This window comes from Aspergillus viridinutans, assembly GCF_018404265.1.
Source record: "Aspergillus viridinutans IFM 47045 DNA, scaffold_4, whole genome shotgun sequence".
Classification (NCBI taxonomy): domain Eukaryota; kingdom Fungi; phylum Ascomycota; class Eurotiomycetes; order Eurotiales; family Aspergillaceae; genus Aspergillus; species Aspergillus viridinutans.
In genome coordinates this window covers 2,727,466-2,743,019 of record NW_025091220.1, presented here as the reverse complement: position 1 = coordinate 2,743,019, position 15,554 = coordinate 2,727,466, and the positions used below count along the sequence as shown (strand labels likewise).

Genomic DNA, 15,554 nt, shown 5'->3' with positions numbered 1-15,554 from the left:
TGTTTCTATGTAGGCTTAGTACAATCTGGCGCAGCATTGGTCATATTCCCCAGATCGCGACTCAGCAAAGTGCGAATCAGAAAAAGCATCTGGCTTACGTCACAACTTATGCGGGCTTCTTCCAGCTGTTTGAGCTGCTCTTGCTCAAGGCGAGCATTTATTCAAAACATTCGAACGTCTGTTTCCAGGTGTTATTGTCCTCTAACTCGTCCAGTCCGCAGGCGCAATTTCTCCACTAAGGTCCTTGTACGAGACTGTCTAGACCCAGGGATTTTATTTAGCTAGAAACCGACCGCGGCAATGGAAAGGGAAGGCTAGCGACTTACCCTCCTGCGGACTTCCTCGCTTCCGGAGTGAGTACCGCGAGTTCGATGCCAATTCAACCGTGCAGTCGGCTATATTCCAGTACTACATCAACTGCTCATTATCTTCAAGCGGGATGTCTGCCTCGGACATGGGAAGAGCAGCAAGGAATGTTATTCCAGTTATTGATTTCAAGGACATTACGCATTCTTGAGAACAGAATCTGGCAAACTAAAGAGCTCAGTCAGAACAACGTGCCGAGATCTGCATCCAACAAGACACGCATTTGAGGGCCGATGTTGACCTGCTGGCGATTTTGACGTGCAGTAATGGCTTCATCAGACTTATCGCTCGAAGGGCTCTTAGGGACTCGCTGCTTCACGTTTTCAGAGGAAGTCTTTGTTGAGCCTAGCAGCTCCGCAACCCGTCTCACCAAAGCAATCAACTCCCAGAATCCTTCGCATTTGCCTCCGGTGGTCTCTTCTATGGGTGGAAAGAACGTGTTCAGACTGGGACTGTATCTTGCCGTATGTCCAAGCGGTATATTCGCATGCTGTCCGAGCAAGTTGTCCCAGTTTGGATCGAAGATCGATGCACCCCAAGAACTTGAGGGGACCTCGGAGATCGGACCGGTGATGGCGGCAGAGTTCTGTCCACCGTACCCTGGCGCAGTCGTGCGGCTGTACTCATCGTAGCGGGCGATCTCGAGGATGTACTTGGTGTTCTTAAGTCGGTACCTGATCGCTGTCTTTTCGACAAATCTGGACACTGGAGCAGAAGCTGGGAAGACGACCTTCCTTTGTGGCTTTGCGGAGATGTCGTTGATGTCCGCAGTGCGTCGGAAATTGATAGAATGAGAGAAAGACCTCAGTGCGGCATTGATGGAGGATGTTTCATAGAACTCGAGGGATTTTATTTCAAGCTGCCAGTCGGATCTGTTACTCATGAATCAGTCTGGAAATGGATACTGCAAGGTCAAAGTTGGCTTTACCTCTCAAAATCGATGACGCCTATCTGGAGAGGGGGCCGCTGGTCGGCAGAATGGCCGCTCTTACGTGGACTGAGCCAACGTCGTTGAGTGATTTCATACTCATGCGCACCAGGACTTTTGGCAAACTCTGCTTCTAACCGAAGTAGCGCATTGTTGGATCCCAGAAACTCAAAGTTCACTGAGAAAGCCAGTTCGGCATCAGAGAGGTTTCCTGTCACGCTGTCGCACGGTTCGAGAATATCGGTGGCCTTGAAACATCTGGCGAGCAGCTCATCTTTGCCAAGGTTCAGTCTGTACGTTTCACGGGAGTCAGTTAATACTTCTGCGTTCAGATGGTGGTCATACGTACCCCGGGATCAAGCGGCCCTTTGTTTGCTCATGCAGCAACATTTCTCTAAACTCTTCAAATTGATACGAGGGCTTCTCGTCCTTGGGGAGACGGTATTCATCCAGCACAAATGATCCGAGATTGATGCGCATGCGCAAATGACCACGAACAAAGGCAACGCCACGCAAAGATCTCTCGATCGCCTGGAGAAGACGAGCATTGTTCTTTGATTGTATCAAGGCGGCTCGGATCTCCCATTGCTCGAAGTCCTTGGGGCGAGATCCCTGGAGGCGTGCTTTTCCAAACTGCTTGTTGCGTTCCATGACAATCGCCTCTTTCATGGAGGCTGGCGCAGGAGGCTCAACAATATAAACCTTGGATTTGACATTGCTATTGGCAATGATTTCACTCCACTTGGTCCTCAAGCACTGCACTATTTGTCTCATAGTATCCCAGGATTGTCCACAGGCGCAAATGAAGGCTGGCATGTCCTTTGGGACGAACAAGTGACAGCCGAACTTCGCCCTGATTACATCAAGAGCCTCTAGTTGTGGACCGAGGGAGTCAACGAGAGACGGGCCTTCTCTGGGCCATAAAAAGAGCATCTATGGGGGCAAGGAGTTAGACTGCAAAACTAGGCTGTACTGTTTCAAGACTGACCTGCTCCGGAAAAGTCGAAGGGTTCTCAGGGGCCTTTCTGAGCTGCTGTAATATGTGTTCGCGCCTTTCCTTCAACTCAACATCTGCCTCCTTGTTGACGGAGTGTGCGTTGATCTTCGCCCACTCAAGCTTTTTCTTGGCTGGAACGGAGGGACTAGTGCACTTTGCAATGATTCTTTGAAGATGCTCCTTTGCGGAGGCAATCTGAGACGGTTCACCCCAAAGAAAGATAGCCTGTTCGCTATGAGTGAATGCGTCGTGACCGAGGCGTTTTCGAACTGGCTTCGTTGAGTCAGATGACTCACCTGGTCTGTATACGCAGGCGGCTTTACGAAAGCACCTGTCTTCTTGCCAATTTCCTCGAATACCTCGTGACGACCTTGAGAGACGTGAGAGCTCCGTCCAGTTATTGTGGTCCTCGCTACTCCGAAGAACCTAGGTTGAGATCCATGTTAATCTTCAAGCCCATGAAAAGAGACCGCGATTTGCCTACTCGTATTTGATGGATCCGAATAGAGCTGGTAGATTCACAACACCTGAAGGAAACTGGAGTGAGTCACTCGTACGGATAAAGTGGATATTGTACCGACCGTTGGGCTGCGCTCCATTACGCCATTTGGCCTTCGAGGGCGAGTCTTTGAAGAATTGGTTTGAATTGTGTCGTGTTGTGGTCTGTCGGACCGCAGGGCTTCCCCACGCTCTCAGCGGTCGATCAATACCTCTTACCTGTGCAGTTTGGCTTTTGGGACTCATCACGCCGCGAGAGGTGGATCCTTGCTGGGCCTGACCTTGAGGCTGCTGTTTCTGTGGTTCGATTCTTGAGGTCATGTTGGATGGAGACGGCCGATGAGATTTAGATGGCTGTTTCATTCGACGCGACTTGGATGCCTTCAAGTCGTAGCCTGGCAGCTCCCATTCTGCAGATCATTGTCAATGAAGCTCAATTTTTGCGGTGATCTTGTTGCACGATTTGAGGAACGGATATTTTGTTCTTACCAGCTGCTCCTCCAGGCTCGTGACTGCTAGATTTTAGTGGTTTGGACATAGATGTTGCTAAGCATCGACTTACTCTCTTGCCATCTCAGAAAAGAATCAATGGAAGTGTTCAACAAGAGGGATAAATAGTTAAGAAAGCCAATGGCAGCACGTGATGCTGAGTTAGACTGAAACTGACGCAGTGACGGAGTTGAATAGATGTAGTGACAGGGAGAAGAATCAAGTATGAATTAAAAGTGAATGGATGTTAGCTAGTGAGCTGGTGATAGGGGATCAGTGAAAAAGTAGTCAAAGCAAACAGGGAAGGTGTGAAGAGCAAACAGAAGAGCTTCCATAAGCAGAAACAGCACCTGAGCTCCTGCCTATCAGAAGTACAAGCATTAGGATTATTGCTAAGTAATTAACTTGCGCATATGTCTTTAAAGGAGTTAAGTACTAGGTAGACTTGATCAGAACTACCCATCTATGAATTGCTGAGATGGCAGAGATGTACAGCTATCAAACAGATTACTTCTCATGCAACCATCAATCATTAGGTAAGAATTTGAGCTTGTATGTATCCCCAATTCCCTGTAGTGCTAACCAGCTGTCATTTGGCTTCACTTCCAATGCAAGTATAAGCGAAAGTGAGGTTTTTTTTGCTCGAGACTTGAGCCGTCCAAGTATCGGAGAACCATTTCATCAATACGTAGCCCTTTGTAATAACATATATACCAATGGCTCAATGCTTTCAAAGCTGATATGCAGTCTATATTCAAAAAGGTATGGTGATTGATTCGAAATAGTGAAAAGTGAGCAAATTGTATACAAGACCTTTTAAGGAAGTGAGGTGGTAGTGCTATGATTCTGATTGGTGGACGGCCTAGCAGCCACACTAAGCCCAAACAGGGTCAAAGTGGACAACGCGCATTGACGCGTCTTAAACTCTTTCTTTAGCTTCAACGCTGAGAGAAGGCCAGACCTTGCAACCCATTTCCGCATACCCGCAATTGAAGGAAATGGCCGTGGCCTCTGTTGGCGAATTTGAGAGTACTCCTTCTCGCAGGCGCAATGCTCGACAACGAGCACAATTATGGATGACCAGAGGTGGTCTAGTGCGCGAGGATTCCGACGACGAGCTGGGGGATGAGGATCTCCCATGGCATTGGGTCTATGACATTGGAGAAGATGAAGATATCAAAAGCAAAGAAACGACACCGGCCACCGATGAGCCCGAGACAAAGTCGGCTCGCAGACGCGCAGCTCGCCCTAATGCGAAGCGCCGACGGAATATCATTGGGGCGCGGATGGGTTCCTTCGAATGTCGGTTGGGTCAAGTCGTGCTGTTGAAATCTCCGGAACCGGGAAAAGATTGGGTCGGCATTATCACTGAGTTTCTAGAGGAAGAAGATGAGGAGGCAGAGGATGGGGTGGTCAAGTCGGTTAACATCATGTGGTTTGCGTCCCCGGATGAGTTCATGTCGACCAAAAACAAGCGAAGGGCGGACGCTTTGCCGAACGAACAATACCTGACAGCAGACTTTAATGTCAACCCTATCACGTCGATCAATGGTAAAGCTACCGTGATGTCCAAGGACGCTTTCTTTGCCAAATATCCGAACGGCACGCCCCCAAAGGGCAAGGACGAATTGGCCGAGTTCAACAAATGCATTATCTGCCGGAGAGGCGTAAACCAGCTTCAAGGCAGATATACCGACGAATTCATTTGGGAGGACGTGTACCGGGAGGATAAGATCCATGACCTCGTTACCATGGTCAAGGACGGGTTGAAAGCGGCCAAAAAGCGCAAGCATGTCGACGACGATGTGAGTCCCCCTAATCCCCCTGCTCGCGTGAGAAATGGTTGCTAACGGAAATGCGCTCAGTACATTTATACGAAAGAGGATGATGATTTTGCTCCCTCTACACCTCGAAAGAAACAGAAAGTAGCCTCGAATGCTACTCCACAATCGCGACGCAAGAAAGCTCTGACCACCCCGTCGCACAAGAGGTACGAAGTCATTTCTGGCGATTTCTGGAACAGAGATTGACAAGTTGCTCCACAGGATCGTCGTTAAGAAGCCGTTAGAGTTCACACCACTTGGAACTCGAGTTTTGCCTCCTTCTCATTTCGATTCACCTTATCGCCAAGCACGTACCCTACTGCATGTTTCGACCGTACCTACATCACTTCCTTGTCGAAAGACAGAATTCGACACTGTTTATAATCACCTCAGTGCAGCAATCATGGAAGGAACTGGCACCTGCATTTATATCTCGGGAACACCAGGGACCGGCAAGACAGCTACAGTACGTGAGGTGGTTGCGCAGTTGAATGCTGCTGTTCTCGCTGAGGAAATGGACGATTTCATCTTTGTTGAAATTAACGGAATGAAAGTGACTGACCCGCATCAATCTTATTCATTGCTCTGGGAAGCGCTCAAGGGTGATCGCGTTTCTCCTTCCCATGCGCTTGATCTCCTCGAAAGAGAATTCTCGCATCCCTCCCCCAGACGAGTGTCATGTGTGGTCCTCATGGACGAGCTTGATCAGTTGGTCACAAAGAACCAGTCAGTCATGTACAATTTCTTCAACTGGCCTGCTCTTCGTCATTCACGACTTATCGTCCTTGCTGTGGCAAACACCATGGATCTGCCGGAGAGGACGTTGAGCAACAAAATCTCCAGCCGTCTCGGGTTGACTCGCATTACGTTCCCTGGTTACAAGCATACAGATCTCATGGAGATCATCAGCACTCGATTGGCCAATGTTCCTGGAAACATCGTCGATGCGGATGCCATTCAATTTGCTAGTCGAAAAGTAGCTGCTGTCAGTGGGGATGCTCGCCGTGCATTAGACATCTGTCGGCGCGCCGTGGAAATTGCAGAACAGTCCAGCGAGGCTGCAAAGATCGAGGATTTTGATGCGGAACAGAACGGAGACGACAACGAGTCCCTGCCGCCTACTCCCAGCAAAACCCCCGCACGACGACAGAAATCCACTAGCAAGCAAACAGTCAAGGTCGAGTCGCCTCAAAAGAACACAGCCCAGAAGCAGACTGCGGGCCGAGTCACCATCGCTACTATCAAGCAAGCCATCCAAGAAGCCACCTCCACCCCACTCCAGCAATCACTCCGCTCGCTTCCGCTGTCCGCAAAGCTCTTCCTCGCTGCGCTACTAACCCGCGTTAAACGAACCGGTATTACAGAGTCAACATTCGGCGATGTGATCGACGAAGCCAAGAGAATCGCCGACGCAGCAGTTGCAGTCGCCAGCACAGGCATCAAGGATTTCTTGCTCTCCGGGAACAACGGGGCGCGTGTGAGAGCTCTTGGGTTTGCCGCTATGGAGCTCATGAACTCTGGAGTCCTTGCCTTGGAAAACGGGGCAGGAGTCAAGGGGCCCCTAGGCGGTTCTGCCATTCCGAGCAGAGGCGACAGAAGCGGGAAGGTGAGGCTTAGGGTTGCACCAGAAGATGTCCGAGCCGCGTTCCGGGAGGACATTGACGCGAAGGGATTGGGATTGGGTATGGACCAGTAAGGGTTCGGACTTGCATTTGTGGGCGTACCCAGGTATTGATTTGTGGCTGTCTGTACAAAAACTGATTTGATAGCAAAGATACCCTTAGCTCGTTTTGAAGTGCTATAGATCAAGAAAGACTCAGAACCATTATAATGTGATCGATCCTACGCAGTTCAAGTGCCTATCACACAACCGGAAAATATGTTTTGTAGATTCCCCCGTGACCTTGTATCAACATCACTCTGAAACAAACGCTGAACTCCATGTGTGACGAAAGAACAAAAAACAATAGCCCGATTCTGCATTTGGATCAAGGGTATAAAGATGACATCCACAGCCTAAACTAATATCTCTGTCTGCCAAGAGTCGGTGCCCAAGTGACAGGATGAGACTCCGGCGTCGCCTCGTCGTCTGGTTTCCAGACCTTGATGGTCTTATCGGCCTCTCCGGTGATCAAACGCAAGCCGGTCCGATCGAATGTAGAAGACATGATACCGGCTTCGGCGTCCAGAGAACCCGGCTGGGCCATGGTGTCGATGGACTGGAACTTGTAGCCTGTCTTCCAGTCCCAGAAGCACATGGAGCCGTTGTCACCACCGGAGAAGAGGACGTTGTCCTCGTTCACGGCGAGGGAGTTGATGACGGCATTGTGGCCCTCGAAGTTCTGCATGAAGTCGCCCTCGGGACACTTCCATTGCTTGATGCTTCCCGTGCTAGCGCTGGCGAATGTGAATTCTCGCGGATGGATGGCGATGTTGCGCACGCCCTTTTTGTGGTGCGTGAGGACACCCATAGTCTTTCCGGCTGCAAGGTCCCACAGGCGCACTGTAGCGTCGAGAGAACCGGTAATAATCTGCGGGTCGGCCTCCTGGCACTTCAAGTCGGCTACGGTGCCCTTGTGGCCTGACAGAACGTGGATGTTGCTTCTTGTCCGCATATCCCAAACTCGGGCAACACCGTCTCGACCACCGGTCACCAGAAGATCGAGGCGCGGATGTACAGCGAGGGTATATACTCCGCTCAGATGACCGTGATAGTGGCGGATGACCTTGTTTGTTTCCAGATCCCAGCACTTGACCATTTTGTCTTCGCCGCAGGAGAAGAGGTACGGATGCCGAGGAGACACGGCCAACCCGCGGACGGTAGAGATATGGCCCGTCAGCGTCAGACGAAGAGCACCTGTCGCAAGATTCCAGATCTTGATCGTTCTGTCACCAGCACCGCTAGCAAACCATTCGTTATTCGGTTCCACTGCCAAACTCCGCACCCATCCCAGATGTCCCGAGATCACTCTCATCAGCTTCCACGGAGGATGCCAGTCAGGTCTCTGCTGTCGCGTAGCCGAGGGTCTCTGAATCAGACTCTTCGGCTGATCTTCACCTCCCACTCCGCCCGCGGCCGGTCCAGAGGCCCTCTTCACGAGAGACATCGAGGCGCCGCTTCCGTCTGCTTGGGGCTTCGTCTGCGCTTGGATCTTTGGGCGCTTCGCGCGACCTGCTGCTGCTGCTTTCGCTTGCTTCTCGGCGAGAGCCGGAGGTAATTCCTTCACATCTGAGTATTCCGCCTTTCGTCGGTAGGACAGTCCGATCGATCCATCGGCGACACTGGGTGTGACCATGAGGTATTCGGAGCCGAAAAGTTCAGCAGTTCGTTTCGCGGACCTGCGGACTGCTTCGTCCGGTGCGGTAGAAGGAAAGACGTCCATGGTATCCGAATGTAGAAAACTTAGACCAAATTTCAGAAGTCCGAATGATCGTTCAGGGCGTTGCTGGTGTTAAAGACTGACGCAGGTCGCCAGAGGGGACGTGCTGTACGCGTCCTGAACCCTGTTTGAAGGGCCTAATCGTTGGTGAATTTTGCTTGAGTAAAGTCACCGCATCCGTGGTGTGTCAGACAAGGAAAGCGACCGTAGCAGAAAAGGCGAAAAGGGCGAGAATTGAGAGCCGATGGTCAAGGTAGTAATTTGACAGCAGTGACCTCCGATTTGCCTTTCGGCGGAGAGAGCTTTGCGTTGTGCCTGAGGCATTAAGATAGATTTCAGGTGTCAATAGCTCCCCTCCAGAGCTTCTCGCCATGCTCCACACTTGTCGTGACAGTCCAGTACAGCATCATGAATCCAGAACAAGAAGCGAAATTTCCTCTGCATGAGGCAGCTAGAGAAGGCAAAAGTACTTCTGTTGCTTTCTGAAAATATGTAACATCAGGAGCTAACTTGCGACAGCTCTGACTGCCGAGTCGCTGTTGAATGTAAGTGCGCGGAAAGCTGCCCCGCCGCATATAGATCATCCCAAATATCTATTACTCGGTCTTAACAGCGAAGCGACTGTCTTTTTGCTTGTCCATACTGATCTGATCGCAGGCAAACCCGAAACTCGCTACGGTCAAAGATGAGGATGAGCGTCTCCCCATCCACTGGGCCGTTGCGTTCAACCACCTTGCCATAGTAGAGCTCTTAGTAGCTCAGCAGAACTTCGATCCGGACGTGGAGGTCAGTTGCACTCTCGCATATGACTTGATGAACCGCTAATACTCTGCTAGGATGGATCAGGATGGACTCCGCTCATGATCGCAGCGAGTCTGAAGAATGCAGAAGGCGACCCCATCATTGACCTGCTACTACGGAAGGGCGCAGACGTCAGCGTCAAGAGCGTCTCCGGCCAGGTATGTTCAAATAACTACAGAATCAGCTGCTATTTGCTCCCTCCGCGCGCTCACTTCAAGTAGAACGCCCTCCATTTCGCAACATCCAAAGGTAACCTCTCCACCGTGCGCACACTATTAGCCAACAAATGCAGCGCCCGAGTCAAGGACAGAAGAGGGCAATTACCACTTCACCGCGCTGCGGCAATTGGATCCATCCCTATTATCAAACTTCTCTTGGAAGAAGGGAAGAGCCCGGTCAATGCTACCGATATCGATGGCTTAACGGCTCTGCATCATGCCATCTCCGAGGGTCATGGGGATGCGGCGATCGCATTGCTCAAGGCTGGTGCGGAGGCCGACAAGAAGGATTCGGAAGGTCGTATGGCTATTGAGATGGCGCCTGATGCGAAAGTGGGTTGTCCGCGATTTCAGGTGGCCGAAGTATAAACGAGCTGACTTTCGTTCTCTTTTAGGTTAAGAAATATATCTTGCAGACTGCTGAGAGAGAGGGGATTGAACTTTGATTTGAACGCAGGTAGAATATTTTACTGCAGAGCGATTACCGTGTAACATGTATCGGATACCCAGGGTCTCATTCCTCATCTCCATGAATTAGAATGGGACTTAATATAAAGCGGACCACTGATTTGAAATGTTGAATGTTCTATCAGAAGGTAGTCTGTATACATGAGATCTTCTAGATCTGAAGCAGGAAAAGTTCCCAGGGGAACAAATATATACACAAGAAAGGAAGAAACGAGAAAAGCATAGTCAATGGCTCTTCCGAAAAGAAGACCACTGGAGGGAAAGGCATTATTTCATGGTGCTATCGACCAACTCCCGATATATCTTCTTGAGATCGGCGATATCAGCCTGAAGCTCTTCGACTTGCTCGCTTTTCTCGCCAAGCAGCTCCAGAGTTGTTTGGTAGCGCTGGTCCAAGTCTTCAAGTCTTGTCTCCAGTTCCTTCACGCGAGCATCAGAGGCCTTCTTTTCCTCTGACTCTCGCATGAGGTCAACAACCTGCTTTCGAGCCTCGTCACGTTGCCTAGTGATCCGTCCAAGTTCGTCCTTGGCAGCGGCTCGTTCGCTCTCTAAGCGGCGAACTGTAGCGCTCATACGCTCAACCAGCTGAACAGATGGCCCAGCACCGACAGTCGACTCCGAGATGATGTCGTTGATACCTCGCGAATGATGACTTGGAGTAAATCCATAAGCGGACGGGGTAGCTGGTGTCGCAGAGCCGCTGAAGAAGTCGTCCGGCTCGAAGCTGATGACTGGAGACTCCATGATCGGAGGGTTTGACAGACTTGTTGACATCGGTGGGGATAAGACGGGAACAGGAAGGGAATTCTGGCGCGGGGGAGTGCCCACGTCTGATGATGTCGTGAGGAGCGTTGAAGAACGGCGACTCGTGGGCCTGTAGTCCGACAGAGACGCCCCGGTTGTGTCAAGGTTGCTCGGTCTACGACTGAGAGCAACAGGCGACTGGGTACGCGGTTCCTGGAGTGAATTTTGAGTGGACAGTGCGCGTTCCCGCCATTTCATCCTCTCATCCTCAAGCTTCTGAGCCCATGTCGCATCGCACACCTTCTTCTGCTCAGCGAAGTCTTTCTGTGCAGCAACCAAGTCGTCTTCTGCTTTTCCGAGCTTTTGACCCAGCTTCTGGATTTCTTGCACATGCCCTTCAAGTTTGCTCTCCAGATCCTGTTGGGTCTCCTTAGCATTTTCAAGCTCTTCCTCGAGCCTCTTCGCTTTGAGATTCTGTGATGATGTTAGCCAGCAACTATGATTAACTACACTAACGAAGGCCGTGCTTACCACTTCACGCATCTTCCGTCGCATTTCCCCTTCTCGCCTTGCGAAATCGTCCCGTTCTTTTTCCACATTGGCTAGCCTTGATAGTAGCGAACCCTCGAGGGTCTGCCAATTCTCACTAGCGACTGCGTACTGCGTTTGCAATGTCTCGATCTGGCGTAAAAGTTTGGCCTGAGTTTCACCGACAGAACCGGACGAGGCTTCTTCTGCTTTAGAGCGAAGCGCCTCCATTTTGCTTTCCAGGACAGATTGCTCCCCCTTGAGCTCGGCCTCAAGTATCCTAGCCTTCTCCTTCTCTTGCTCTATGCCTTCCTTAAGATCTGCAACTTCCCTCCTCAGTTTTTCCTCATTAATCTCGCGCTCAATCTTCACACTCGAAAGTTCCTCTTCCAACTGAGCCGTCCGCTGCTTCTCCTTTTCCAAAGCATCTGATGTGGCTTTGGCCTCCGCTGCTTCGGCACGCGCAGCCGCTCGGGCGAGTTGTGCCTTCATCTCTTGAACTGTCTGAGACAATGCGTTCCGCTCATTCGTGACGGCCTCAAGGTCCCGTGCGACCTTTGTCTGGGATGATAGTGACTCGTTCGCCCGTTTCTCCGCAGCCTCAGCACGCTTTGCCCTAGCCTCAAAATTCGCCAGGTCCTGTTCGAGTTTCTCTATTCTCTTCTTAGTCTCCATCTGTATCTTCGAATTATCTGCCAGCTGTTGTCGGAGCTTCTTGATCGCCGTTCGATGGTCCATCTCCGACTTGGAGAGCCTTTGCCCTTCCTCAAACAGTAGCGCAATCTTTTCGTCCTTCTCACGAAGCTGTTTTTCGACACTCCCAGGCTCAGCGTTTGCCGCAGCTTTCCTAGCAGACTCGGCTGCTTCTTTGGCCAGGTACTTTAGCTTGGATTGTAGCGCATCGATTCGTTCAATGTACAAGTGCAATTCCTCCTGCCAGCGGGTCTCCGCTGCCTTGTGCTCCGCCTGTAGCTGCGCAATGGCCGGATTATCGCTATTTGTATCCGGCGCGATGTCTTTCCCGGCTTGTTTCAAGTCTTGCGATACTCGCGGGCTCTCAAATTCGCCGGTCGCATGTTGTTCTGCTGTGCCCAGTTCTTGCGAGGGTCGTTGTTCGGATCCTATGGATCCTTCGGTAGATACAATATCGTCAATATGCAATGCGCTGAGCTCCTTGGAATTTCGCGAAATAGCCCCAGAGTCGTGACTTGTCCTAGAGTCTGCCGGTAGTTCCAGTGAGCCTGCTTCTCGGACAAGCGGGCTATCCGGACGTTCTTCTGCGGTCCCTGTAGGCGAGATAATACTTGATTCAATATCTAAACTCGACCGCGTGCCGTTACTCGGTAAGGAACTGGCTGGCGAAGAGACCCTGCCGGGAGGTGTCTGTGATACACCATTCCCGGCGGCATTTGATTTGGCCATGGCTCGAGCTAAGCGTTCCTGTAGACGATCATTTTTCCGCGCATTGGATGAGCTCCGCGAAATAGCTGGAAAGCAATTAGCCATGCGATTCTCGAGACTGCCGCGGGAACATTCAGAGACTCCATACTGCTTGTAGTCAGGTTGGGACTTGTCGCCTCTTGTCCTAAGCTCTCGTTCTGCTTTGACTTGACCGATGTGGACCTTGCCAAGGGTTTCTGGTCCTCCTCCTCCTCAGCCAAGATCATATCCAATCTGGATTCCACGCCGGCGACCGCCTGCTGCAGAAACGAGCCGACTTTCCATTTCGATTTCGATCCTTGTGTATTCTGTGCCATGGTGTCGTAGACAGCGAATGAGTTGGAGTTTCCCTTGACCAAGTCGGCTACTCGCTAGTAGCAAATCACCTAGCCGTTGTCATGGGAGGCAGCAGTTTCCGGATGACGATGATGCGATCTGATGTTCCTTTGTCGTCACAAGTTCGACGAAACAGACGGATAAATCTGAGTGTATGAGATTAATGAGAGGCGAGAGCCAAGTTATGAACGAATGACAGGGAGATGAGAAAGAAAGAAAGAAAGCTCAAGGCAGAAGAGCTAATGCAAGAACGACTCAAATAATGTCCACGTTAATCAGTACTAAAGCGACTACCTGCTTGCGTAGACCGAGAGCGGCCAAGGACTGCCCGCCTCTTGGCATTATTACCAGACGGGACGGGGAACTCCATCTATCTTGCGCATCGTCATAACCTCACAGCTCCCTTATCGTTGTATTTCCCCATCCCTTTTTTGAAAGTGAAGACGTCGGCGTGAGCTTCATCTAGAATTCCGGACGGATAGACAAGCACCATGTCGTCGACGTCTCTGGAGCCGCCGACTTATTTGAGCTCCTTGCAGAACAACATTCGAGCTCGCCCGATCCCGTGGGAGGGAGCTGTCCGAGCTGGCAACATCACCGACGACCATCTTAAGAAGATCAAGGCTGTGGACAAAGTCCGCAAAGAGCAACGCCGCCAAACCGTTGAAGGCGATCTTCAGGGCTATGTTGGACTGCTTTCTGGCAATGCCGATAGCAAGAGTGTCTTGGATTCGGCTTCCAAGAGGACGGATATTGTGCAGTACATTCTAGTGCTGGCGGCCGACTTGATTAACGGTAATGATATATTTGCACTCTACATAGAATTACATGCGCTGACAATTATTTCTACATATTAGATGTCCCCTCGCTTTCCTCCGCATTGATCGCGCATCCTAGTCCCTACAAGCCCTTCCTCCCGCTCCTGCGTCATTCCACCAACGCGGAAGATCCAATTCCGCTGCTCACCTCCACATTTTTGACGAGCCTTGTCTCTCACAGCCTTGCTGCTTCAACCAAGGCAGCCGTTCGCGATGAAGAGGCGCTTCCGCAGTTATACACCTATCTTTCCACCCTGACTCAGAACCAAGACAGCGGGCTGCAGGATATCGGAGTTCAGGGGCTGTCGGCGTTGTTACGGAATTCGAAATCACGGGAAATGTTCTGGAATCAGAGGAAGGAAACCATCGATCCCTTGATCGAGATTCTTCGTGCTGCTGCGGGAGTGAAAGACAGCAGTAGTTCGAGCACTCTAGCGGGCAGTTCGAGAGCCATTGAGCCCGGCCTCTCTGGTGGTGTCGGCCTACAGCTCTTGTACCGCGTTCTCTTAGTACTCTGGCAGCTGAGCTTTGAGGGAAGTCTTGTCGGAGAAGGCCTACAGTCGTACGTACACCATTTAACATAGCGAAGCAGGGAAGCAGTCCGTGGCTAATAGTCAATCTTCAGGGACTATGAGTTTATCCAATTATATACCCAACTTCTGCGTCTATCCCCGAAAGAGAAGACGACTCGTCTGCTTCTCGCAACTCTGAACAACCTCCTTTCCAGCAATCGCACGACTTTACTTCCAGTTGCTGTATTTGTCCGCCTCCCTGCTCTGCTATCCAACCTCTCTGGCCGCCATTTGACCGACCCAGACCTGCTGGAAGATTTGAACGCATTGTCTGAGATGCTAGATGAATACACCAAGACCCAAACGACATTCGATCAGTACGCCGCCGAGTTACAGTCAGGCCACCTTCGCTGGTCCCCGCCGCATCGCAACCCGACATTCTGGGCCGAAAATGCCCGTCGGATTCTGGATGAAGGGAACGGCGCGCTGCCCAAAAAGCTTGCTGAGATTCTGTCCAAGAGCTGGGATAACGACAAGCAGGTCCTTGCAATTGGATGCAACGATGTCGGTCAACTGGTGAAAGAAATGCCGGAGAGACGCGGTCAGCTGGAGAAGCTGGGACTTAAGACTCGAGTTATGGAGCTGATGGCTGACAAGGACGAGTCTGTGCGGTGGGAAAGCTTGCGAGCCGTTGGAGAATGGCTTCGTTACACTTTCGAGGGCTGATCGTGTATTGGAGATGGTTTGATACTGCAAAGGATTCCCGACGTTTGATGTTCGACTTCCTGGCGGTGTAGTTATAGTACCGATGGCATCTATCCTTCTTGTCTTTTCGTTTCTGAGATGAACATACTGTTTCCATTCTGGATGCTTCACCAGCGCGCTTTCTTGTTTATTCTTGTTCAGCTGTCTGTTCAACTGTTCAAACATCTTCATCTGCAGTCAAAGCGGTGCGGATTGGGATTTGATAGACATATCCTGTTTGCTCGCATTCTCCAGGCTCCAATATTATACACAGGCTCCAAAGATCTACACCGTCTTGGATCAACTTAATTTTGAGGCACCCGTTAGTATCAATTCTAGCCCAGGCAAAGTTTCAGATGTTCCACTTTCATCGTATTTCGCACCCCACATTTGATCAGAATATGTTGTGCCCTGGCCATCACACATCAGCAGGAAAGAAGGAAGTATAGATAGGAAAGGCGACG

At 50.9% G+C, this 15,554-nt stretch overlaps 6 protein-coding genes across 6 annotated transcripts; 3 read left to right on the top strand and 3 right to left on the bottom strand.

Annotated features, from left to right (window-relative positions):
• Window positions 1–547: 547 nt before the first annotated feature.
• On the bottom strand, window positions 548–3,362 carry Aspvir_006902 (uncharacterized protein; the record flags this gene model as incomplete). The annotated part of the gene is made up of 8 exons (XM_043270091.1): window positions 548–1,238; window positions 1,295–1,585; window positions 1,644–2,227; window positions 2,283–2,486; window positions 2,588–2,717; window positions 2,776–3,199; window positions 3,279–3,301; window positions 3,352–3,362. The coding sequence occupies 8 exons, from the start codon at window positions 3,360–3,362 to the stop codon at window positions 548–550; spliced, it is 2,358 nt and encodes a 785-aa protein (XP_043126026.1).
• Window positions 3,363–4,276: 914 nt separating this feature from the next.
• Window positions 4,277–6,797, top strand: Aspvir_006901 (origin recognition complex subunit 1; the record flags this gene model as incomplete). The annotated part of the gene is made up of 3 exons (XM_043270090.1): window positions 4,277–5,083; window positions 5,144–5,268; window positions 5,324–6,797. The coding sequence occupies 3 exons, from the start codon at window positions 4,277–4,279 to the stop codon at window positions 6,795–6,797; spliced, it is 2,406 nt and encodes an 801-aa protein (XP_043126025.1).
• Window positions 6,798–7,122: 325 nt separating this feature from the next.
• Window positions 7,123–8,484, bottom strand: Aspvir_006900 (WD40 repeat domain-containing protein; the record flags this gene model as incomplete). The annotated part of the gene is made up of 1 exon (XM_043270089.1): window positions 7,123–8,484. The coding sequence occupies one exon, from the start codon at window positions 8,482–8,484 to the stop codon at window positions 7,123–7,125; it is 1,362 nt and encodes a 453-aa protein (XP_043126024.1).
• Window positions 8,485–8,889: 405 nt separating this feature from the next.
• Window positions 8,890–9,946, top strand: Aspvir_006899 (ankyrin repeat domain-containing protein; the record flags this gene model as incomplete). Its single annotated transcript, XM_043270088.1, has 6 exons — window positions 8,890–8,947; window positions 9,001–9,026; window positions 9,139–9,267; window positions 9,318–9,440; window positions 9,504–9,833; window positions 9,896–9,946. 6 exons carry the CDS (start codon window positions 8,890–8,892, stop codon window positions 9,944–9,946), a joined length of 717 nt encoding a protein of 238 aa, XP_043126023.1.
• A 289-nt stretch (window positions 9,947–10,235) lies between these two features.
• Aspvir_006898 (M protein repeat protein) lies at window positions 10,236–12,997 on the bottom strand (the record flags this gene model as incomplete). The annotated part of the gene is made up of 3 exons (XM_043270087.1): window positions 10,236–11,186; window positions 11,244–12,727; window positions 12,790–12,997. The coding sequence occupies 3 exons, from the start codon at window positions 12,995–12,997 to the stop codon at window positions 10,236–10,238; spliced, it is 2,643 nt and encodes an 880-aa protein (XP_043126022.1).
• Window positions 12,998–13,507: 510 nt separating this feature from the next.
• Aspvir_006897 (H(+)-transporting V1 sector ATPase subunit H) lies at window positions 13,508–15,072 on the top strand (the record flags this gene model as incomplete). The annotated part of the gene is made up of 3 exons (XM_043270086.1): window positions 13,508–13,811; window positions 13,874–14,396; window positions 14,460–15,072. 3 exons carry the CDS (start codon window positions 13,508–13,510, stop codon window positions 15,070–15,072), a joined length of 1,440 nt encoding a protein of 479 aa, XP_043126021.1.
• Between the last annotated feature and the right edge of the window lie 482 nt (window positions 15,073–15,554).